At 37.9% G+C, this 25655-nt stretch overlaps 1 protein-coding gene across 1 annotated transcript in view; it reads right to left on the bottom strand.

Annotated features, from left to right (window-relative positions):
* The window catches only part of Taf15 (TATA-box binding protein associated factor 15), a 33929-nt gene extending 8478 nt beyond the window's left edge, over positions 1-25451 (bottom strand). The window contains exons 1-9 of the mRNA XM_059271356.1: positions 25326-25451; positions 16665-16704; positions 13928-13979; positions 13725-13809; positions 13540-13642; positions 11188-11378; positions 9413-9533; positions 1196-1230; positions 567-599 (exon numbers count right to left, since the gene is read on the bottom strand). Coding sequence (XP_059127339.1) covers positions 567-599; positions 1196-1230; positions 9413-9533; positions 11188-11378; positions 13540-13642; positions 13725-13809; positions 13928-13979; positions 16665-16704; positions 25326-25332 — 667 coding nt within the window. The 5' untranslated portion in view covers positions 25333-25451. The remainder of the gene's footprint in view (positions 1-566; positions 600-1195; positions 1231-9412; positions 9534-11187; positions 11379-13539; positions 13643-13724; positions 13810-13927; positions 13980-16664; positions 16705-25325) is intronic.
* Positions 25452-25655: the final 204 nt, after the last annotated feature.

The raw sequence follows: 25655 nt of genomic DNA, 5'->3' as shown, positions 1-25655 counted from the left end.
ATCTAATGTAAGAACTTTTTATTTTATTACTATTATTATTATTATTTTATTATTTTTTGGTTTTTTTTGAGACAGGGTTTCTCTGTGTAGCCCTGGTTTTTCTGGAACTTGCTCTATAGCCCAGGCTGATTACAAACTCAGAGATCTGCCTGCCTCTGCCTCCAAATGCTGGTATTAAGGCAAGCATCACCACTGCCCAGCTGAAAGAGTTTTTTCAACATATCTTTTTTTTTTAACCTCTATGTTGCTACGATAGCAAACTTCTCTTAAGTTGGACTGCATTAATACTAATAACAGCAAAAATTCGAATGTTTCTTCAGATAAGAAAAAGCACAATAGAGGAAAGCACAAACCCAGCAATTTCTCTAGCAAGCTTTCTAATCAGACCTCCTGAATTTTTATATTTTGGTATTTTTTTTTAAGAAATCAAATTGCCCTAATATGGTAGCACCATTAAATTACATTAAATCTCCCTTTAGTATTTACTCCTCCAAACACATATTCCTCTTTCAGAAGTGGAAAACTGACATTATGTAACTGCAAAACTAAACTATCAAGAATCTTACCAGCATCTGGTCTGGGTCCATAATCCCTGTGACCTAAGAGAGAAGAAAAGAAAAGGCTGTCTAAGGCAACTCATTTGAAATTAAAAGATGGTAATATCCAAGTATGTAAAGTCAATACTTCCAAATCCTTCAAAGTCAACCATCACAGGTTTATAAAATAACTACATAAATTTTATTATTAAAAGTTTAAGAAATCGAGATGAATGTCAACATTTCCTTAATCTTGTCCAAGACGGCACCCGCCACTTCTGTCATTATTCTAATATCACTTTTGTCAAGAACTGATTGTAAAGGCTGATTCGAAACCCCTAATAATTTAAAAACACCATGTCAGCTACCTTTATAAATGAAAAAACCTACTGTCAAAACCCAGTGAAATCCTCATTCATTGGTCAGACTCTTTCATGCAAATGCACTGTGCAGCAGAAAACCCATTGGACTATTTGAGATCAGTTTTGGCTTTTAATATTTACTTTGAAATAAACGTGTATACAGAGTATTTTGTAATGCACACAACACACCAGCCTCAATAGAGTAAGAAAGGGCTTAGACTGCATCTGCGGGATATTGGTGGCTTTTAGATTTATATAGCATTTCCACTGAAACATTTTGGGATACTCAGCACTTACCACCAAAATTTTTGAAGCCACCGCGGTCACCACCACTGCAGAGGAAAAATTGAAGAAATGATTTCTTCCTTAAGTCTCTAATGTGCTGAGCCCTGGGCTCAATCTACACTTAATGTCACAAGTAGAGTGCCTAGGAAAATAGTAGCACCACTAACTTTCCAGTAAATTCCATTTCAGAGTTCAATGATTCAATCTAAGTGTTTTCTCAAGGATTTATTTCTACAAGTTGCCTTTTCACATTTACTATAATATACTTTTTATGTTAAAAAAAAACAACTTCCAAACCTCAAGCCAAAAGGTTACTACTCAAACCGTAAATTAAAAAGCTGGAGGCACAGCATGATGAATGTGAAATTAGAGCAAGTTTTCCTTCCCAAGGGGTATTTTTGAAATATGGGGAAAAAGCTAAAAGACCAGAGGAATAAAAAGCAAGTTAAGCTTTGATAGCATAACAGGAGATGTAAAAACCTGAGTATAGATTCTGCTGTGATATTAAATTATAGGTTGTATGAGATGAACTTCTTTAAAGTGATACATAAATTTAAACAAAAATGAGCCTGAATGAAAGCAGTCTTAGTATTTGAAATTTTAAAGAAAATTAATAAATTAATTTATAAAATGAGGACTAAAAACTCAAAACTGCTCTTCTCCATTATCCATTGCAATATAAGATCTTTTCATACCACAGCTGAGGTTCAAGTTGCCAAATGCTCTAAGTATCAAAGCAACAAGAATATGTTAAACAATGCAAATGCTCCAACACTGCAGCTGCCCACAGAATGACTTTATTTGGCAAGTTAGAGTGTCAGTTAAGTCAATGGTCCTTGTACACACAGCTTTATGTAACAAATCTAAGCAGCTCATACTAATTAAGAAAGTAAAACAAAACAAACAAACAAAAAGAAATTCTCCTTATCCCATAAATGTCTGTTTCTCTTGACTGAAATACATAGTATTTCTAAAACATAGGTGCTGATAAAGAAATCACACAAAAATTTCAGGAATCTGATTCGTTGCTCATCTTCTCATGATGCTAGAAGAGATCTGCTTACAAACTTCTGCTCTAGTAATTACCCAACTCCAGATGGCTTTTCTGAATCATCCAATGAAAACTACTGGCTAAACGAGAAAGCTTTCTCTTTCATATTTTATTATCCTGACATAAAGATATTTTGCCTTGTAATCAACTTAGGTACAGACACATGTGTTTTAATTTGCTTTTAAATTGTGTAAAGTCCAGAAAACCTTTATAGCAGGAGAATAAGGCTAGTTCAAGGCTATGGAGACAATATTAAACTGAAGTCCTTCACAGACACAGCTTTGTATTTAAAATCACTATTTCAACACAGTACCTAAGTCTTCCCTGTACTTTAAATGACAGGTATATCATTGCCACCTCTGTAAAAAAGAGAAGCTAGTCATTTTCATTTTGAGACAGGGTCTTAATGATGGTCCTGAATTTGCTATGTAGATAAAGATGACCTTGAGTATTCTTCATACTTCTGCTTCCTCCTCAAGTGCAATCGACATGAGGAACCCAATAAAGCTCAGGTTAAGCTATTGAGAAAAAAGTCCCCCTTCTTTTGAAGTACTGGGGATTGACCTTAGGGCCTCATGCTTGTTTAAGTAGGTGGTCTACTGTTAAGCTATACTCCAAGGTTCCCTTAAAGATGAACCTCAGAATCCCAATGACAGACAAGAAGAATTACTGAAAATATCAAGCCCACTTTTCTTAAAAATTGTATGATGTTTAATTTCTTTATTTTCTCGTCTATGGTGCATACATGTATGGGCATGTACAACTGTGCCTGCCTGTGGAGGCCATCCGTCTATAAGGAGTCTTCTACCATTCTTCACTTTATAATCTGAGATAGGATTTTTTCACTGAACCTGAAGCTCATGGATCAGCTAGACTGGCTGGCAACTCAGCCCTAGGATCTTCAAGCCCTCTCTTCCCAGCTCTGAGATCACAGGTGTGTGCCATCATGCCCATTTTAGGAGGTTAAGGTGTTTAAGATGAAGGCAAGAAACTAGAAGCTATGTGTTCATAAGATAAATCCTAAATGCTTTGTTGTCAACAAAACTGCTGATCTCACCCACAATGAAAGGAAAATATGCAATTTTATATATAAGGCAGACTCATTTCCATGCTGGCCAACAATATAACTTTAAAGAATTTTAGTGGTGGTGGTTGTTTTTGAGACAGGGTCTCTCTACATAGCCCTGGCTATCCTGGAATTCACTCTATAGACCAGGCTGGCCTCAAAGTCAGAGATCTACCTGCCTCTGACTCCTAAGTGATGAGATTAAAGGTGTGTGTCATTATGTGGCCTGGCTGAACAACAACAAAAGATAGAGATGACTCAGTGGTTAAGAGCTACTTTCAGAAGACCCAAGTTCAGTTTCCCAGCACATATGTTCAGCGGTTGCATATAACAGCCTATAACTGTAGCTCCCGAGAATCTAATACCCTCTTCTGTCTACAGACACCCCATATGGCAAATATTTACACAGATAAATACAAATAGAAAAAATTTTTAAAGGTACATCCTCTAAAAGGATATATAAAAACATTGAGTTTCTTTCTTTACAAAACTCGGTTCTACATCCTTACTATTCAAAGGGAAGCACAGCATAAAAATAGTTTAAGAGTGTCTCAGAAAAACTCAGGCTCTCAGGCTCCATACAATGATAATTTGCATTTCATTAAGAGCTCTGGGTAGTTCATATGCATATTTAAATCTGAGAAGTACTGATCTAAATGTTTACATTCAAATAACATTCAACTATTCTCTTATTATATTATTTTAAATTTTATATTAATTATATTAAATTTTGTATTAATTATATTACATTCCCTTTATTAAGAGATTTATGGTATTAACTCCAGAAATAAGACTTCAGGGAGTATTCATTAGTACTAAGGAAGATATTCCTGTGACAAATGTTTCTTTCAAACTTGCTGTTAAGTTACAAAGTTCTTTCTTCCACATATTAAGGTCTCATAAGGAAATTAAGACAGAAAAGTATTTCAACAGCTGAGTCAAGACGCTGCAAATTTGTTTTCAATCCCAGCAATAGAAGCAAACATGTGCACATAAAGAATTACCCAAGACCATTTTAAGGTAAAACAGTGTAAATACTTAAGAGACATATGCATCTTCAACTTAATTGTCTGAGTATCCTTACATAAGGAAACTTAAAGACATGGGTCTTCCAAATTCAAAACCACCATGAAAAGAATACTCTAGGGTAGACTGTGGAGGTTTCAATGGGATAGCATCATATATTTAGAAAAGACAAATTCAACAGAAAAGAAAACCTGGGGACTGGAAAGATGGTTCAGTGGTTGAGAGCACCAGCTGCTCTTCCAGAGAATCCATATTCAATTCCCAGCACCCACATGGCTCACAGCTGTCTGGAACTCTAGTCCTAGTGGATCCAACACCCTCTTCTGGCCTTCATGGGCAATGCATGCATGCAGTGTACAGACATAAATGCAGGAAGAATACCCATACATATAAAATAAAAAGTTAAAAAAAAAAAATTTTTGTGCGCACCCCCCACCCCCAAGACAACGTTTCTCTGTGTAACATCCCTGGCTGTCCTGGAACTTGCTCTGTAAACCAGGCCAGGCTAGAACTCAGAAATCCGACTACCTCTGCCTCCCGAGTGCTGGGATTAAAGGCATTTGCCACCAAGCCCGCTTAAGTTTTTGTTTTAGGGGCTTGTGTTTGTTTGAAGACAGAGTTTCCTATCTTATATAACTCTGGTCATCCTAGTACAAGGGAGCCCAAGCTGGCCTCCAACTCATGACAGTGCTCCCAAGTACTGAGACTAATAAAAACACAAGCCATCACATTAAGCTCTCAATTTATAATTAAAAACAAAAAACAACAAAAAACCCAACAACTACCTGTTCCTAAAATTCCTAGGAAGTCACAGAATGAGGCAGGAATACTACTACACCACCATCTTTTCAATCTTAGGAAATGAACCCAGAGCAATGTTGCTAAGTTATCCAGTCTAAAGCTCAAGCTCTGATTCTTCTGCGTTTACCTCCCAAGTAGTTGGGCTTAGACATGAATTAGGCCGCAGCAATCTTTTATCTTAGAAAACTCACTTAGAGAGAAAAAAGGGACAGTTAAAAAGCAATAAAAGAATTAAAAACCTTGCACTGTGCCTGAGTTTTCATACTAATAAATCCAGAGTACATATTTTGGGACTAGGAGGAAAAGACCAACAATATCATAAGTGAATGATTCAATCAATTTGAACATCATTCTTAATAGTCTGTTTGACTTCCCTCTATGTCATAGATGTGTGTGTGGCAAAAAGGCTTTCAGAATCAAGATTTATCAATTAACTTCAAGAAGACAAGCATCTTCTCTTTGTAGAGCTGCAATGCCCAATATATAGTTAATATCTGCATGAGTGTTTAAATGTAGGTAGACTCAACTGCAATGAGCTCTAAATGTCAAAAGTGAAATTAATTTCTAGTTCTAGAATCATAGCTTATCTATGATGGAATATTTTAGATGTACTGGGTTAAATAAAGTATATTATTAAAACTGATTTCACCGATATTATTTCTATGTTTCGTTTCTTTTGCAGACCTGGAAACTGAACCCAAGAGAGCCAGCTCTGGGCTTTCTGTTTTCTTTTCAATGAAGCTACTAGAAAATTTAAAACTACATGCATAGTTCAAATTTATGATTCACATTGTTTCCTATGGAGTAAGTGCTGTTCTAGACCGCAGCTAGACCATATATACTCTCCATCACACCCAAGTGCTGGGAATAAAGACAACTTTTACTTATTTATTTATTAATTGGTTGGTCGGTCGGTTGGTTTTTCCAAACAAGGTTTCTCTGTGTGGCCCTGGCTATCCCAGAACTCACTCTGTTGACAAGGCTGGCCTCGAACTCATAGAGATTCACCTGCCTCTGCCTGGGATTAAAGGTGTATACAACCTCAGCAGGCTAGAATCCAACATTTTTAACCATTTGGCAAGCACTTTACCACTGAGCTATATATACCTATAACTCAATACACATACATATTTTGTTTGAGACAGGTTCTATGTAGTCCCAGCTGCCCCGGAACTCAAGAGATCCATCTACCTTTGCCTCCCAGGTGCTGGGATTAAAGGCATGTGCCATCATACCTAGATGGACATACACATTTTTTAAGGGAGCTAACTAAAATTCTCTTGCAAAAGGGAGAAACTACTCAAAATTTCAGAACAACTTTGAAATTTACCCATAAGAGCCTGAAACACTTAACTTCACCACATACAAAGAAAAAAAGGTATTATGCTAGATAGTAATCAATGCTAAAAATAAATAAATAAATAAATAAATAAATAAATAAATAAATAAAATTAAAAAAAAAAAGGTCCTGAGACACTTTTATTTTAGCTTCTAGCCTACTAAGTTATCAATGTCAGAGGACAATAAGAAAACTAGTACTCTTTGCAACAATTGCTTTTCAATGAAGAGACCTTTCCCTGTAGTCCCTATAAACTTCACATATCTCTCTTCAAATTATGTCAATGGCTTCTTTTTTGGTTTGAAGTCTTCCTCTAGCCAACCAATCACAGAATAAGAACATGCCATTCTTTACCACATATTCAAACCTCACCCTCAAACTATGATCCTTCTTTAAAGATGATAAATCTAATTAATGCCAGGTAATCTTCAAATCGTTGTGTCCCTCTACCCTTGTACACCCCCACAGATAAAAATTTCAACCTACTAAGATAATTAGAAACACAAATAGTGGTGTTGAAGACTAATTAAAATTCCTGTGTATTTTGGTATTTTAGCACAAAACCAAGTGCTCTTTTTTAAGAGCAAGAGAGAACATTTGTAACTGGACGTTTATAGTCAAATTCACAATGCTGCACCCTAAGAAATAAACTAAAGGGCACATCAAGATGTGGTAGCACATGAAAATTATATGAACTTTCATTTTTTATTTTTTTGAGAGACAGTAGTTCTGGAACTCTATGTAGACCAAGTTGGCCTTGAACTTACAGAGTCCTAGGATTAAAGACATGCACCACAACACCCAGCCCAGAATTCTAATTTCAGTATTCTTAAATGAAGTTTTATTAGAACAAGTCTGGTTTGTTTACACTCATTTATGCCTACTTTGGTGCTCTAAGGGCAAGTCTGAAGAGGTAAACATTTACCATCTTACCTTTAACAACAATAACAACAGAAAACAAAAACCCCCCACCCAGCCCCCAAAAAACCCAAAACTTTGCCATCTCAATCCAAAGAGTAATAGCCACCCAGATTTCTAAACAGGCTTTATGTGAATAACTACTTTACTGGGGGAAGAGGAAGCAGTCACTACTAAAAAACTCTATCACTTTTACAAGATCAGCATCATTCTAACCTAATATACACCAGGTTTCTACACAGGCTCTTTGTATAGTTTCTATGTATAGAGAGATTTAAAAATAAAAACTTAGCTCATCAATTAGTATCTGAGCTACAAATTATACTCAAATATATTGCCAAGGAAGTTTTGTTGCTTTAAAAAAAAAAGGGTGGGGGAGTGGGGGGACGACTCAGGCTGTTTAAGGTCCTTTTCCCTCAGCAGGAAAGAATTTTTCAACATCCTTTCAACCCTGTGGTTCTAAGCTGGGTGCTCATTCACAAATTAAAATGTTATTTATCAACTCCCTACCCATTCCCTTCCTCCTAAAAAGTGGGATTCCATTGTTCAATTATATAGTCACAGTTTTAATAGAAAATCTATTAGATTGTAACTTCCTTATGCAGAAAATTAAACTTATGACACATGTAACATTTATAGCATTCCAGATAGCCAGTTAGCTAAAACAACTCCATTGGAAAATTAAGTATCTAGCATTTGTTATCTCAGGGATTCAGTTTTAGGTTGGAGACAGGCTCCCAGGTAAAATGTAAGTACCATTTCACTTTACACTGTTAATTTATATACAATTAATAAATGATGGTGACAGACTGCTCTTTTGATAATGAAGACACATAAATATCATTTATCTTGGTAAAGTGAATGACTACCAAACACAAAAACTAATGTCAATTTTTTAAAAAGCCTTTAATGTCTCTTAGAACAATTTTCAAAATTATCTAACTTTGGAATTCCCATAATATTAAAGACTATATTAAAAACAGACATAAAAGCAAATTTGTGGCTCACTTGAACTAAGAGTATATATAAGTTGTTTTTTCATGTCACCTTAAGGGACATTTAGTCCCTAAGGACAGGACTGAACTGCTACTGACATATCATTAAATATCAGGCCACTGACAATTTCAATTCCCAGTAAACATAAATTATTTTAAAGCCTGTGTATTTCACAAATTTACAATTTACAAATTTCATCATTGGTTTTTCATTCCATTTTCAAGACCAATGATACATTTAAAAATTTATGCTAAAATCAGCTTTTATAACCTATGTTGTAAACATGAAATCAACATTAATAATTTAAAATGGCAATGAGAAAAGCTAAATTGAAGGCTTCCTACACTACAGCTACAATCAGAAAAATTACAGAACATTATGTGATATACTAATTATTTCAATAATTATGTTTAAAGAGAGACATACATTAAAGCTTTTTTTTTTTTTTGGTTTTTTGAGACAGGGTTTCTCTGTGTAGCTTTGTGCCTTTCCTGGAACTCACTCTGTAGCCCAGGCTGGCCTTGAACTCACAGATATCCGCCTGGCTCTGCCTCCCAAGCGCTGGGATTAAAGGCGTGCGCCACCACAGCCGGCTCATTAAAGCTTTCTTACATGTCTATCTATCTTTATACTCTGCTACTGCCTAATACTTTCCCTGCCCAAGGGAACTCTGTTTTCCATACAGATTAACTTACTTTTCATTGTTAAGACACTTTGGTTTCCAGAGTTATCTTTTAAAGGAGTTTTAATCTAGCTCCAGCAGGAAAACCAATCAAGTAATTTAATCGAATCATAACCATGGTAAGGAGCTTTAATAGTATTTAAATTAACATACACCATATAAAATACTATCAACATAGCCTCTTCTGAAGTGATTTATGACATATAAAGATTTCAAAATAGAGTTAATTTGTTCTTTTTTCTACAACATAATCTCTGAAAGCCTCTTCAACTAAAGTAAGTACCAGAATAAAATAAGGAAACCACTAAGAGAAGGAGAGAAAATAAAGGCATCTGTATCTAAATACTTACCTTGATCCTGTCATAGGACCTCTTCCATCCTTGTCATATCCCCCACGCCCTCTACCTCCTCCCTGTGACCCGCCATATCCTCTATTATCTTCTCCATACCTACTCACATCACGACGGTCATCTATAAAAAGGAAAATACAACACACAAAAATACTGTCACTTCATTTCTTTATGTTGTTGCAACAAACATCTCCCTACATTAGACTGATCTTGAATTCTTCAACTTAAGTAATTCTGTCTAACTCCCATATAGGATGACATATACCACACCAAGCAACTACTGTCATTTCTAATTAAATGTTGCCTTAAGCCACATAGTATGTCCTTCAGGGAAGAACACAAATACACCAAAATGCAAGCCTCATACAACATTCTGGAAATGTGCTTGAGAATTATATCTACATCAGATTATATTTTACTACAAAATCTGAAAGCAAATGGAATAATTTAAGCTAAACTAGAAACTTCGAATTCAAGAATTTTAATAACTTAAAGACAGAACTCTAATTCTATTTTTTCACCTCAAACACATTAAATGTAAATCAAGAGCCAGGCAGTGATGGTGCACACCTTTAATCCCAGCACTCGGGAGGCAGAGCCAGGAGTATCTCTGTGAGTTCGAGGCCAGCCTGGTCTACAGAGCGAGATCGAGGACAGGCTCCAAAGCTACACAGAGAAACCCTGTCTCAAAAAACAAAAAACAAAACAATGTAAATCAAGCATAGGTCAGGCATAACCACAGCCACCATATACTTTCAAACTGAGCAGACAGATAGTCAGGAAATGACTACCTGCTTTTACTCATTCACTCTATTATCAATATGGCCCGTGCCATAGCTCAGTGATGAAATGTTTACCTAACATATACAAAAGCCCTCGGATTCAATTCCTAGCACCACCAAAATAATTTTTTTCCCCAGCAAAAATGTTTAATGACCACTTACTTGGAGCCAAGTCCTATCTAAACAATAAAGGCATTACAAAGGGGAAAAGTCACCAAGTTTCATGGTGTGGTCTGAGTCCTATGTATCAGTAATATATATAAAGTGCTATGGAACAAAAGAAATTAATGACTGTTCCTTCTTACATGAGATTAGAGAAGGCTAGCATAGGACAACTTTCCAATCAAGTATACCATCACCAAAAGAACTGACAACTGGGGCTGGAGAGATGGCTCTGGGGTTAAGAGCACTGTCTGTTCTTCCAGAGGTCCTGAATTCAATTCCCAGCAACCACATGGTGGCTCACAGCCATCTATAATGAAATCTGATGCCCTCTTCTGGCATGCAGGCGTACGTGCAGATAGAGCATCATATATATAAAATAAATAAATCTTAAAAAATTATTAAAATGGGTGGTAGTGGTGCACACCTTTAATCCCAGCACTTGGGAGGCAGAGGCAGGCGGAACTCTGTGAGTTTGAGGCCAGCCTAGTATACAGAGTGAGTTCCAGGACAGCCAAGGTGGTTACACAGAGAAACCCTTCTAGAAAAAAAAAAGAATGGAAAAAAAAGAACTGACAACAAAAGCATTGTCAAATGCTCAGAGTTTAAGACAACAAAGGAAATATAATCAGTAAACAAAAAGTCACACAACCTTCTAACAATCTCCAGGAAGCTTTAAAAAAAAAAAAGAAGTAATAGTTTTGATGGTCAAAACTATGTCCAGTCATCCCAAATTTTTATCAACAAGTAAAATCCTAGGAGTAAAACCAAACTCAATGAACAATTTTGTGAAGGAATAAAGAAAAAGTTAAGAGGCCATTATAATCTTACCTTGTGTGTGGTGGCTATAGTTTTCCCTTTGTGAATGGTAAGACTGCTGGTTTTGATTATAGGAATCATGTTGCTGATAATTTGACTGCTCATCATATGAGCCTTGATGCTGATCATAGCCTGACTGCTGGTCATAGGAATCTTGCTGACCATAGTCAGACTGGCCATACGAAGGTGCTCTTCCACCTTGGCTAAACAGAAATCAAGAACGTAAGACGTTACACAATTGTGTTTACTGTAGCAAGTGCAAGAATACTAATATAAAAGGCCTAGTCAGCTAGACCTCAGAAGTGTCTAGTGCTATGCTCTCAGTAATTATCTGGTTCTTCAATCTATGAAAATTCATCAATGCAACACCCTCCAAAAACAATTTCACTATCACTAAAAAGATGCCAAAGGGGAGAAGAGAGGTTGTTGCACTACACTGGGGAAAAACAACAACAAAAACAAGCCCTTTTAATTATTATTAACAAAATAACTAGTTTTTACTTTCTTGAGTTAAAAGAAAAAAGTAAAATACTACCAAAATACAGTGATATGTATGATTCTTTAGCAAATAAGGACATTAAGTGATTGAGTTCTCTTTTTAGTTATACTGAAAGGCTCAATGTCACTTCCTTTCTACATCATGTCTTCTGTATTTGTAACCTGTTCTTTGGGTACTGGGGAGACAGGAGCATCATGCCCTTAAGGCTAACCTGGGTTAAGTAAACATGGGTCTCAATAAGGGGGGTAAGGAGGAGAACTGTCTCAATTCTTAACCGTCACACCTAATTCTGCAGAATACCACAACAATCTATTCCGATTCCCAACACAAAGCACCACAAAGCTATAGTTTGAACACTAACTCTACTTTAAACATTGCTCTTTGCTTTACATTTATTTCATGCTTTCAAGCACACAGCCTTTATAAAAGCATTTCCCTTATGATTAAACTTATCAATAAGGCTTAAAGTATCTTCCTAATGCAGCATGACTTTCAGATATTACTCCTTACATATGTACTTTCTACTTTTTAGAGCACTTTTGCAACTTTAAGACCAATGATTTCACCTCTTTCCCCAGTGCCATTTAAATTTCATCTAAAGTACTTCTGTCACTCCTGCCAGAAACAACTGGAGGCCTCAGGCTCTGGTTCTTTTAACCTTCTTCACCTCTATAAAATAGGAATAACTACTAGTGTTGGTTCATAGTGGTGTCTGGGGACCAATTACATTAGGGAATGTGGAATTAGTCCACCAAACAGAGCACAATAAAAACTCCACTATGAAATAATACTTGTAGTTATTCACTTCTATTTTATAGCGGCCTACATAGTTTTAGGCCATTCACTATTGTAATAGTGAAACACTATTCCAAACGAAAAAGGGGAGGGAGGGCTAGAGAGATAACTCAGTGTTTGAGAGCACTTGTTTTTGCACAGGACCCAGAGTCAATTCCTAACACCCACATGGTGGCTCACAACTATTTGCAACTCCACTTCTAGATGCCCTCTTCTGGCCTCTGGCCTCTGTGGGCACCAAGCACATACACGGTACCCAGATACACATAATACTCATAAATCAAAATAAATGTATCTAAAATATATTTTTATTATAGTAATTTTTAATTTTTATATTAATGTAAGTACATCATTTCCTCCAAAGTTCTCCATGTACCCCCTTACACTTTTTCAAATATATAACTTTTATTCCATGACTTATGTAAAGGGAGAGTACACATTTCATCATTTTAAATAGAAATGTACTTTATTTCTATCTGCCTCATCAAGAACGGTTAGACACTGATATGGGAGTACACAGGACCCTAAGGTTTCAAGAATAGCACCCACTTAGAATCAATAGGCAAAGAAGGACTGCTGCAGATATCTGTGTGCAGAGGGCAGTCTCCACTGGAAAGGATAAAATCACTTAGTCTGAGCACAGAATAGGACAGGCACATGATGAATGTAATGCACAGGCCACTGTTGCCCTGTTATATAGAATCAAGCAGTGAGGTTGTGAGGTGCATGGGTGAGGACATCAGTGTGCAGACTCAGCTTAAACTGAGGCCTTGGGGAAAACAAAAGCTGTGTGAAGACATGAACACCAGACACTGAATGGGACTTGTTTACCCATCTGGAGTCATGGATCCTTGTATATTAGATTGTACTGAAAACTATATATTTTTAAAAGGTAATGCATCCAAGTGGCACAAAAACAAAATGAAGGATTTGGACACCCAGCTCAGTGGTAGAGTATGTATGCAGCGTATGCAAAGCCCTGGGTTCTATTACCAGCACTACAAAATAATTAAATGGAAATACAAAGCAGGCCTGCCCAACACAATTTTAATAATTTGCTGTTTCCTTACCCTCCTGATGATTCCGTGTTTTGTTGTCCCTGGTTATTATATGATTGCTGGCCATATGAGCTCTGCTTTTGATTCTCATAACTACCATAGGACTGTGAATAACCTAAAAATTAGATAAGAATACTATTTAGTGAGGGCTCTGATTCCTGACTCTCTAAAATAGCAATTTAACAAACCAGTCCAACCTGATTGATTTTGTCCATAACTGGAGTAACCACCATAGTTTTGTCCATACGAAGAATCAGTCGTTTGCCCATAGCCAGAATAGCTCTGAAATTCAGGTAAACACTCAAACTTTATTACTTACTAGACAAAATAACTATGTATAAATTTTATTACTTATTAAATAAAATAACTATTTATAGGGAAAACTGATTTTTCAACCTACTTGTGATGTTTGTCCATAGCCTTGACTGCCTTGATTTCCATAGGAAGAATAACTGTAAAAGAAAATTGTAATGCTTGAAAGACATATGCTTAAAGAAATTGAAAAGCTTAAATGAAAACTCTGCCTTCAACAAAACTTAAGTGTTTGTCCTGCTTACATCTGAACTGTTTTCTGGCTACTGGTTATAAAAAGTTATTTTTTCAGTTGTTCATAGTGAGTGACTCAAAAGACTATTTATATTTAAACAATTCTGCCGTCTCTTAGAATTCAAATTGACGACCTACAACTAAAGACATAATGAAGTCATTCCCAGACCTCTTGAACTTCATATCAAGGTGATGCTGTAAAATTTCTCACAAATAATATTTCATCAGAGCTACAAAACTAAGAAAATTATGCTTTGGGATAAATAACAAAACAGAGAAAGGCAATGAACAGCATTATTCCATGAACAGGTTTTTATTTAATATCAGATACATAGATTACTAATACTTAAAAAGCCTATACAGTTGTTTGTAGCTAAAAAATGTTTATACAAATAACCATTCTGATGACCACATGGTGGCCCAGGCCTTTAATCCTAGCATTCACAAGACAGAAGCAGGCAGACCTCTGTGAGTTTGAGACTAGCCTGGTCTACATAGCAAGTTTCAAGCTTGCCAAAGCTACACAGTAAGATCCTGTCTCCAAACAAAAATAACCAATCACTCCTAAGAATATGCTATTTCCAAAAACTGCATGGTAAAACCCATAGTAATTATCTAAAAGAGTAAAAAGGTAACTTTTTTGTTTGTTTTTTGAGACAGGGTTTCTCTGGCTGTCCTCACTCTATAGACCAGACTGGCCTCCAATTCAGAGATCCCCGAGTGCTGGGATTAAAGGCATGTGCTACCATGCCTGGTTTAAAAATGTAACTTTTAATGCTTTTAAAGCTGTATTTGAACAGATTAATTTCTTCATACTATTTGTTTGAACTGAATGTCTTTAACTTCCCAGAAAAGGCACAATATGGAACAAAAGTCTAGTTTAAATGCTTCAGTAATTAGAGGCATATGTATATCCAAAGTACCAACAGAGAATGAAATTATATTGTATCAAAACTGCCATGTGGTTTGATAAATATGCATTGTGTTATTGAATAAATGTACCTTCCTAAGACTTAACTTTTAAAAATTATATCATGTAAGTACTAGCAAGTCAAAAAACTAACTCTTTGAATATATGGCTCTTTAATACCCAAAGAAAAGTATCTTCAAAACGTTTTATTTTAGAGCAATCAAATACTAAAATTCTTGAAATTTTTTTTTTTTTCAGAATCCCATAACTTTTAAAAATACAAGCAATAAAGAAACACTTGCCAGGTACCTACTAAGAGGCTGGCACAATCTTACAGGAATAAAGTCATATCAATTTTGTTTCTGATATGCTTCTTAATATCTCACATTGAGCCTCTAATAGTTGTAGTGTTAGGTTGAAAGCCGTCACTTCTGGTAAGCAAAAACAAGAACAGCCCACCATCATATAGATATACGTGATGCATATTAGGACTTTTAAGAACTGCAAAACACTGTACCATAGTGATTCAAGAAAATCTGCTCTAGCTCTGGTTCTTCCTTAATGTGCAGTGCTGTTTTCTGGCTCAAGCTCTGCTGGAACTGGAGGCTGCTAACTGGCCTCGAGGACAGTAAGGTTCAGTTGTCCTTGTTGTTCAAATAAATGGTTTAATCAAAAAAAAAAAAATTAAGGAAGGAAGGAAGGGAGGGAGGAAAGAAAGAAGGAAGGGAGAGAGGGAGAGAGGGAGGGAGGGAGGGAGGGAGGGAGGGAGGGAGGGAGGGAGGAAGAGAGGGAGGGAAGGAGGGAGGGAGAAAATATGCTCTAGGGGCTGGAGAGATGGCTCAATGGTTAAGAGCATTTGCTGCTCTTCCAGATGACCTGAGTTTGATTGCCATCATTCACATATTGGCTCACCACCAACACCCTCTTCTGGCCTCCATGGACACTGCATGTACATGATACACAAGACATTCATGCAGACAGAATACCCATATAAATTATTTTTAAAATCACATTAGCATATTATATATCATCAAAAAGTAAAATGCTTTTTCTAAGAACTTGTTTGATGTGAGTTTTAAGAAATTCTATAGGTAGAGGGATGGCTCAGGTTAGGAGCACTGCCTGCTCTTCCAGTGGACCTGGGTTCAACTCCCAGCACCCACATTACTTAGATCACAAAAGTCTGTAACTACAACTCCAGGGGATCTGACCCTCTTACCTCAAGAGGCACTGGTACTCATGTGCACATATCCACATGCAGATATACAATCAAAAAATAACAAAATTTTTAAAAAATTCTTAAATTCTCTTAATTTCTAAAGAAAATTTCTAAAGAAAAAAATCTTTACAATACCTAGGGGGTTTTTGTCTTTATCTTCAAGGCATATATTTATTAAACAGACTACTTTAAAGGGGAAGAATTAACAAGCTTTAATTATTTATTTATACCCCACCCCCAAATCTTTTAAGAGATAGGGTCTTTTTATGTAGCCCAGGCTGGCCTTAAATTTCTGACGGTCCTCCTACCTCAAGCTCCTGAGTGCTGGGATTATAAGCCTGAACTACCACATCTAGCCTTATTATCTTAAGACATCCAGACAGCAAATTTTAGAGAGAAAATTGTATTATTTTTCTCAGTTTCAGCCTTTCATTATATTATGAAAACATATGTATACTTTACCTTTGCTGCTCACCCCCAGACTGACTGTAACTTCCAGAATCTAAAACACATAAAAAGAATTTTAAATCATATTTAAAATTATGCTTTCCCCTAAAACTAACTTTAGTTTATACAAATGAAAATATAGCTAGAAACTGTCAAAAATTACATTAAGAAAAACTAGAAGCTAGGCATGGTGGTACACACCTTTAATTCCAGCACTCAGAAGGCAGAGGCAGGCAGATTTCTATGAGTTCAAGGCCAGTCTAGTTTACATAGTGAGTTCTAAGCCAGCCAGAGCTACAGTGAGGCCCTGTCTCAAAAAAAATAAAATAAAATAAAATAAAAAATAAAAATAAAATAAAAAGAAAACCTAGAAATTAAATCTGTGTATGGGGAGACATACACAATATTTTTTTAAACAATAACTACTTTTTTTTTTTAAAGTAACAACATTGTTAAACCACTATTCTACATACAAGTACGTGCTGGTGGTCGCAAGAAAGGGAACAAATATGCCATCAGTGAAAATCCATCATTTAAAAACAAAACAAAAAACTCAACCAGGTGTAGTTGCTCATGCCTGTAAACCCAGCACTTGTCAAACTAAGGCAAAAAGGATTGCCAGAAGCAAGACCAGCCTAGGATAGGTACATAAACTTCCAGACCAGGCTGGATGGACTAGTGAGACCCTACTCCAAAGGAAAAAACAAAAACCCACCCTTCAGAAGCTCAAGCTACATTTATGTATCTTTACATTAATAAAAGCAAACCAAAAAAAAGTACGTGTTTAAACTAATCAGGGCCAAAAAAGGAAGAAACATGCACTCTGACATGATTAATCTACAGAATCACACTCACTATCATTACCACACACCGTTCTTCTGTATTGGACTACTGTGGCTGTCAGTATCAATAAGAGTCTCCTAAGACTTGCTAAGAAAAGCTGTTGATTTTACCAAACTTTCAAGCAATTAGCCAATTGGTGACATATAAACCAGCAATGATACCCACCTTCTAGCCTGCATTTTACCAACAAAAACTACCTTAGAAAAACGTCTAAATAAACATGTCAAGTAAAGGGGGCAGAAGAGGATAGACTATAAACTTCTGTAGTTCACAGTGTAAGTTACACCAAAAATTGTTGAGAAGGCTCTACCCTTTAGGTTTATATTAATGTCAAACGAACAGCCTTAATTTGTGATGAATAAGATACATGTTATGTAAAATATTACAACTACAAAATAGGAGTGTCAAATTGACCACATGACCAATCTTACCTAATCTTAAACTCTTTAATGAACAATTCAAGTAAAATCGATAGCTTCCTTTTTAGTCAATTTATATCAAGTTATCATATAAAACTACATCACTACAGTTTTAAAGAGGTAACATTAAATTTGTCACCATTCTACTCCAAATATCTAAAATATGACGTTTCTTTTAAAATCCCTAAGATTACTAAATGAAATCCGATAAATTATTTCTATGAAGGACACAGGCTACATAAAATGGGGGAGGAGAGGGAACTACCTTACATGCCACAGCTATTTCCATAACTGCTAAGAGTTGCAGCTAGCAACCAAAGGAAAACAGGAAAAGAACAGAATCTACCTGGACCATAAAGAGAACAGATGTACCTATCAAGAAGCAAAAGAAAGCCACCCAAATCAGAGTCAAAAAAGATTGGGGGGGGGGGGGGGTGTTAAAATTTAAATACTTCGAAGATACATGTATTCCTCTATGGACAGTCTAATACCTCAATGTTTCCTTTTGGTTCAGACAAAACTATTTAAGTATATAGCATTTAAATCTTCTGACCTTCTCTGAAAATCTAGTAGTTACATCCTTAACTTTAGCCTAAGTAATTAGTCTTCTGAAACTACAAATTCGACTTCAGCTGAATTAAAACTTAAAGATACACAAATAAGCAGTCACCAGAAAATATCTACTTCATTAATAAAAATACAGGTGTTATTTTGTTTGTTTTTTTTTTTTAAATCAGTTTATAAATGCCATTTAGGGCAGCAAGTAAGTCCTTGTTAAGATTACCTGACACTTAAGACTTGTGTCTGGACTTATTCATTATTTAGAAGTGCTTCTAAATTACCAAAGTGTACCAGTGTACTGGCTATTTTATGTCAACTTGACACAAGCTAGAATCATCTGAAAGGAGGGAACTTCAATTGAGAAAATGCCTCCCTAAGATCCAGCTATAAGGCATTTTCTTAATTGGTGATTGACAGGGGAGGACCCACCCATTTGTGGGTGGTGGTCTTGGATTCTATAAAGCAAGCAATTTGAGCAAGCCATGGGAAACAAACCAGTAAGCAGCACCTCTCCATGGCCTCTTCATCAGTTCCTGCCTCCAGGAGCTGCCTGCCCTGTTTGCGTACCTGTCCTGACTTCCTTCGATGACAGTAGCCAAATAAACCGTCCCCAAGTTGCTTTGGCCATCATCACAGCCATAGTAACCCTATGACAAATTCATACCAGGACAGTGGGGTATTGCTGTGACAGACCTGACCATGTCTTTTTGGGATTGTGGAAGGACTTTGGAACTTTGAACTAGAAAAGCCACTGAGTGTTAAGAGCTCAGTGAGCTGTTCTTCAGGACCTTGGAAGATAATTATATTGAGGGCAATTCAGACAACAGAGGCCTGGCTTGGGAAGCTGCTGGGGGAAACAAAGACTCTGCCGGATCTTTTGTGTGAGCTGAACCACTAAAGTAAAACCTTTCCTTTACTGGGACAACTGATGCTGGTCACCTAAGAAATTTGTGATGATTAAAAGACCAACTAGAAAGAGGTTCCCAAGAGTTAATGCACAGAAAGTGGCCTAGAAGCTGGTAGCTTCCAGGTGGTACTGGTTTTGAAGGCATGAAGGGGTCATATAGAATAACTGAGGCTTGGCACTGTGAGAGGCCAGTGGTGAAAGCGCAGCCTTAGTACCAGTTGGATCGCCAAGAATGAAGGGGTCATGAAGAGAAGCTGAAGCTTGGCACCATAAAGAGCCCAGGACAGGCTACTGGCGAAAGTGCAGCCCAATTGCAGTGAAATGCCACTACCATGTGTTGACCACCAAGAACAGCAGCAGCAGTGGAGCAGTCAGCTGGAGCCTGGACAACAAGCTGTATGTGCTAAGAGGGCGGAGCCAGAGAAGTGACCCAAGCCCTTTGGAAGAGTCCAGAAGATTGTGAGTGGATCCCAGATATTGAATACTGAGTTATTTACAGTTGGAGTTTGGTTTTGCTGTGTTCAGACTATAACTGCCTTGGTTTCTCCCTCTTGAAAAAAGCATTTTTTTATTTTATAGAAGCCCACAGTAAAGAGACTGAATTTTTAAAGAGATTTTAGGTTTTAAAAGACTTTAGACTTCTAAAGATACTGAATTTTAAGTGTTTGAATTTGTAAAGAACTATGGGACTTTTAAAGTTTATAAAATGTTTTATAGTGTGATGGTGATGTTAATGTGTGATCTTGGGGATGAACGAGAAAGGAAAGGCTGTGGCTAGACTGCAATGTTTGTGTCAAACTGACAAGTGGTCATTTGTCCTGGATAATTTTATGTCAACTTGACACAGTCATCTCAAAGGAAGGAACCTCAATTGAGAAAGATTGGAGTTCTCCCTAAGATCCAGCTGCAGGACACTTTTTAAATTATTGGTTGATGGGGAAGGGCCCAGTCCATTGTAGATGGTGCCATCCCTGGGCTGGTGGTCCTGGGTTCTTTAAGAAAGCAGTCTGAGCAAGCCAATACATAGCACTCCTCCTTGGCCTCCGCATCAGCTCCTGCCTCCAGGTTCCTGTCTTGTTTGAGTTCCTGTCCTGACTTCTGTGATGAACAGACATGAAGTGTAAGCCAAACAAATCCTTTCCTCCTCAAGTTGCTTTAGTCATGGTGTTTCACCACAGCAACAGTAACTCCAAGGCAACCAGGTATGTCCAACTTATGGCCCAAGTGTTGGAATTGTAGGCAGGAGCCACAAATCCTGGCTTATGAATTTCCTTTAAGGATCATATACACTAGCTTCAAGTACATGATATTTCATCCTTTAAGGATCATATACACTAGCTTCAAGTACATGATATTTCATCTGATGTTTACCTGGTTACTCTTTCCATCTTACCTCCAATGTATTTAACGTGTATTATTTCTGAACAGCATTTACCAAAGTAATTTTTTTTAGCACTATGAACACCTTTGTGCTTTAGGTGGGCTGTTTTTTCCTGCTAATTTTTACTTGTACCTGACAAATTAGAATTTTCTATCATAGTTTTTTTTTTCTTTTTAACTCCTTTACTACTTTCATTTTCTTTAGCCACATTCTTACTATTGCTTTATTTACATTTTATTTCCATGGCCTTATAACTAAATTTTTGCATATTTTCCTGACAAAATTCAAAATTAACAACCTCCACTAAAACATCTAGATTTTACTATCTTAATGTCAATCAAAATCTTCACCTTCATTTTCTTTGCAATTTTTATTCCTTTTCCTTTCTACACATTAATTCTTTTAGCAAAGATCAGTATGACTATGTGCCAGGTTATTTGGTAGGAAACTCAAGGTCATTGGTTATTTTCCTTCTAAACATTATTCTCTTAAAACTTTTAAAAAAGATTTATGTGTATATGTGTGAAAGAGTATGCACACATGCATGCAAGACAGAAAAGGGGATAGGATGCTTTAGAGCTGGAGATACCAGGTAATTGTGGGCTTTAAGATGTAGGTGCTGGTAACCAACCCTGGTTCTCTGTGCCAAGAGCAGTAGCCACAGCTCCAGGGCCACTCTTAAAATTGTTTTTATGGGTTATTAAATTATAATCTGTAATTTTATAGATTACTTGAAATTATTTTTAGGCATCATATTTGAAACTAATGCTTGATTAAAAATTACAACTCATTGGGCTTGTCCGCCTTTAATCCCAACACTCAGGAGCTGGTAGATCTCTGAGCTCCTGGCCATCTAGAGCTAATGAGGCCCTGTCTCAAAAACAAAACAAACAAAAAACAATTCAACTTCTCTAAACAAAATTTAAGTCAAGAATTTCCTATGTTGCTCACTCCGGTTTAAAACTGGAGCTCTTCCCAACTCAGCTTCCTGAGTGCTGATGAGAGGTATGTACCACCATACCCAACAACTTTCATTTTCATCTCATCTCTATCCTTCTGAGTTTTTTTTTTTTTTTTTTTTGGTTTTTCGAGACAGGGTTTCTCTGTGTAGCGTTGCGCCTTTTCCTGGAACTCTCTTGGTAGCCCAGGCTGGCCTCGAACTCACAGAGATCCGCCTGGCTCTGCCTCCCGAGTGCTGGGATTAAAGGCGTGCGCCACCACCGCCCGGCCTCCTTCTGAGTTTTGAAAGACAGACAACTACATTTATAATTCTGCTAGATTTGTAATTTCATTTTTCCCACTTTTGGGGAGGGGAAGGGTGAGATGGCTCAGTAGGTAAAAATGCCTGACATAAGCTTGACAACCTGAGTCTAACATCTTGTACCTACATGGTGAAAGCAAAGAATTCCTTTGTCCTGACTTTCACAGGTACACACCCACACATTAATGCAGTTTTTTAAAATTATATTTTATTCCTTTTTCAAATCTATGTGGCCTTTCCACATAATATGTTGGCCTTAAAGTTGAGTCATTCTTTTAGGTTTTTAATCTTCAACCTAAAAACATTTGCTCTAATCCAGTTTGTCATTTGACTCATTTTGACACCTGTCCCTAGTGTACAGTTTTTACCATGAACTCACCTTTGAAAGGTTTGGATTTCCTCAGATTCTTTGTGATCTATGCTGTGAGAATTCCTCCAGTTTTTCATTGTTTTTATTATTTTTTTAAACCAGGAACCCAAAAATGTTAATCAGCCCAGATTTTTATTTTTATGTTAAATCATTTTATGGTTTCCTAAAGGCTAAATGAGTACCTAAAAGGAAGTAAGAGGTTCCAGGTTACAACTTCTAAGATTATGCTGTGTCTAAGCTTCCTCGTTATGGCTTACACTAAGATTTTTTCCTTTGTTCATTTCTTCACTGAAGGACACAGTCCTTCAAATCTATAATCTGTAAATCCAAGATTTATAAGGGTTTCAGTTTCCATTATCTGGCTAACAGTCCAAGGTTTCATCACCCATCCTTAGATAATAAAACCACTCTACACAAGACCTACACTCTGTAGGATAACTGCCTAAATAGCTCTATGCATATCATACTGGCTTCACTTCACTTTTACCATGGGTCCCCAAATTTTTGCTCATTTTTTTGAGGTGTATATAGAGGATAAGATATCTTGATCTGTCCTAATTGCCAAAATGAGAAATAGCTTAACTTTATTTTATACATAACTAGTATTTTACTCATGATTTTAACTCACAAGCTCTGGTAATTTACTTTTGCAAATTCTTGAATGTCAGACTGACAATAACTTTGACTTATTGACAAAATGCTATGTATCCCTCTCTTTCCCCTGATGCAGGGGATCAAATCCTTAAGTTTTGTGTGTGCTAAGCATTAATTCCAGCCCAAATGCTTATATTTTAATAGGTTTGTAAGTCTGACCCGGCAAGCATATGGATTAGTTGAGTCAATTAAATTTCTAAGTGTAGTCTGGAATGTTTAAAGAATGTAACTTATTAATGATACTAGTTGCTTAGGGGGGGATTTATTCTGTTAAGTTTATTAATTTAAACATGCACTAAAAAACAAGTCAAAAGCATTACTTTTATACAAAAGTCAAAATATTTTATACAAATATCATAAAACAAGTTGAATATAACACTAAAAAGAACTTAAAAGATTTTAACTTAAGCCTCTAAACTTAAATTCTAAATTGAAACTACCCAGTCCTATAAAAATGTCATTGTCTTATATGAATAATTACATTAAAAACCAACACCATTTGGACAAGGTGCAGCAAGCCTGTAATTCCACTCAGAAGGCTGGTTAAGGATGATGAATTCAAGGCTAGCCTGGAGATACACTGGAAGACCCTCTCCAAACGATCCCAAGTTTTTACTGATCATTGCTTGCACTGGATTTTGGTAAATACATACATGAGGGTAGCACTTTAATATTTTTTACAGTCATAGTTAACCAACACAAACCCTTCCTAAGGAAGCATTTGTACATATTTTTCTGGAACTTTATCAGATATCATGACAAATTATATACCTGGTAGAAGACATACCAATGTCTACTTTGGAATAGTCCCTTGCTTGAAAAAGAATTAAAACAGAATTTGAAGAGCTAACTTCAATGCAGCTTAGCCTTTTCCATCACTGCTCCCCAGAGCTTTCGAGCTCCTTAGTATCAATGCTAATCTAAGGAAAGATTATCATTCCCTTGCCCAGTCTTTCTTGCTCATTTGCAATCTTCTCCAATTGTTTCTGCTCTGATCACACTCACACACACCGGGTAGACTAGGGAAACCCTTTTAAAAGGTGTTTCAATTAACAGAAGTGTAAAACTGGCAGATGTAGTGGTTCATGCCTTTAATTCCAGCACTTGAGAGGCAGGGGCAGGTGGATCCGTGAGTTCGAGGCCAGCCTGATCTACATATCGAGTTCCAGTCCAGCCAAGGATACATAATGAGACCCTGTCTCCAATAGATAAGTAAATGTAAAATTACCAAAAGGCGTATTTCATCTCAGCCATATGGCTTTAGGCAATGCTTCTCTCGGAAGTAAAGTACAAACTCATGCTGGCTTCTAAGATCAAGTGGATATCTGGGTCTGTCTTTGCCACCTGTAAACGTAGCCCAATAAAGGACCCTGTGTGATCGACTGGAACTGTTAGAATCAAGAGGACTTTTTAATTCTGGTTTAACAGGATCCAATCCGGGAGGGGTAAATGCCTCTCTTCCACACATCAGTGGCCTCTATAAATATCACTTAGAGGAAGACGCCGTCTTTCCTCTGGTCTCTGTTTCAAGGGAAATGCCACGAAGACCTCATAGTGCTCATCAGTAACTGTCAAGGCTCGCTTTTAAGCTCAGGAGATTAACAAGTAGAGGAGGGAGTACAAAGGTGAAAACCGAGTACACAAACACCCCCAACCCCAATCAATCCCGGTGGTTACAGCAGAGGGAATGACCTGTGAAGTGCGATTTCGTGTAAGGCAACGTGCTTTGAAAAGGGCTCCCAGAGCCCAAGACCCCCACCTGATGAATGGGTGAGTCAGGAAGGCCCAGCTCCACTTCTCGGATGGGGAAGCTGAGGAACGAGGCGGCGAGACGACCGGCCAGGGGCCTCGCTGAGAGATCTGAGGCGGAGCGGAGGACCAGAAGCCCCAGTCCTCAGGCTGATGCTCAGATCTCGGCTTCCCCCGCCCTTACGATGGTGTGGACGGGCCTCCGCCCCCCTCCCCAACTCACACACACACACACACACACACACCCCGCTCCCCGGGGAGCTGCACAGTCTCCTCGGGTTCCAAGGGCAGGGTCAAGAAAAGACAAGAGCTCCAGAGCGCTCCCGCCGCCGGGATGTGTAGCCAGAGAGCGTTGGGAGCGTGCGTGTGCCTCCGCTCCAACATGGCGGCGACGCGGCCGCCCCCCCCCCCCCCCGAGCCTCCCTGGGGCCGGGAGGCTAGCCCTCGCCGCCCTCCGGTGGGCGGGAAGACGGCCCGAACCCGCCGGACCCCTTCTCGCCGCTACCGCTGCTCGCTGGAGGAGTCACCTACCCGACATGACTAACAGCCGCGGCGCGGAGCCCCCACGGCCCGCGGAGAACAAGGCAAACGAAAGGCCAGGCGGCGCGGCTGCCGGAGCTGGTCTGAGGGCGGCGCGGCGGGCCGAGGCCGACTGCGGGACCGCGGCAGCCAATCAGCGCCCGCCGGGCGATACCACCGCGCCGGAGCCGGAGGGGTGGCTCCACGCCAACTCCAGTCCGCCGACCCCGGAGTCCCTCCCGGGTCTCCCCTCCGCGACCGTACCATTATTGAGAGGGAACTGAGAAAGGAAAGTACCAATGCCCTCGTGGGGCTCGGGGAGGGGAGGGAGCCCGGGCCCGC

This window comes from Peromyscus eremicus, chromosome 8a (assembly GCF_949786415.1).
Source record: "Peromyscus eremicus chromosome 8a, PerEre_H2_v1, whole genome shotgun sequence".
NCBI lineage: Eukaryota > Metazoa > Chordata > Mammalia > Rodentia > Cricetidae > Peromyscus > Peromyscus eremicus.
The sequence above is the reverse complement of the archived record's forward strand: the minus strand, read 5'-3'. Positions and strand labels throughout refer to the sequence as shown.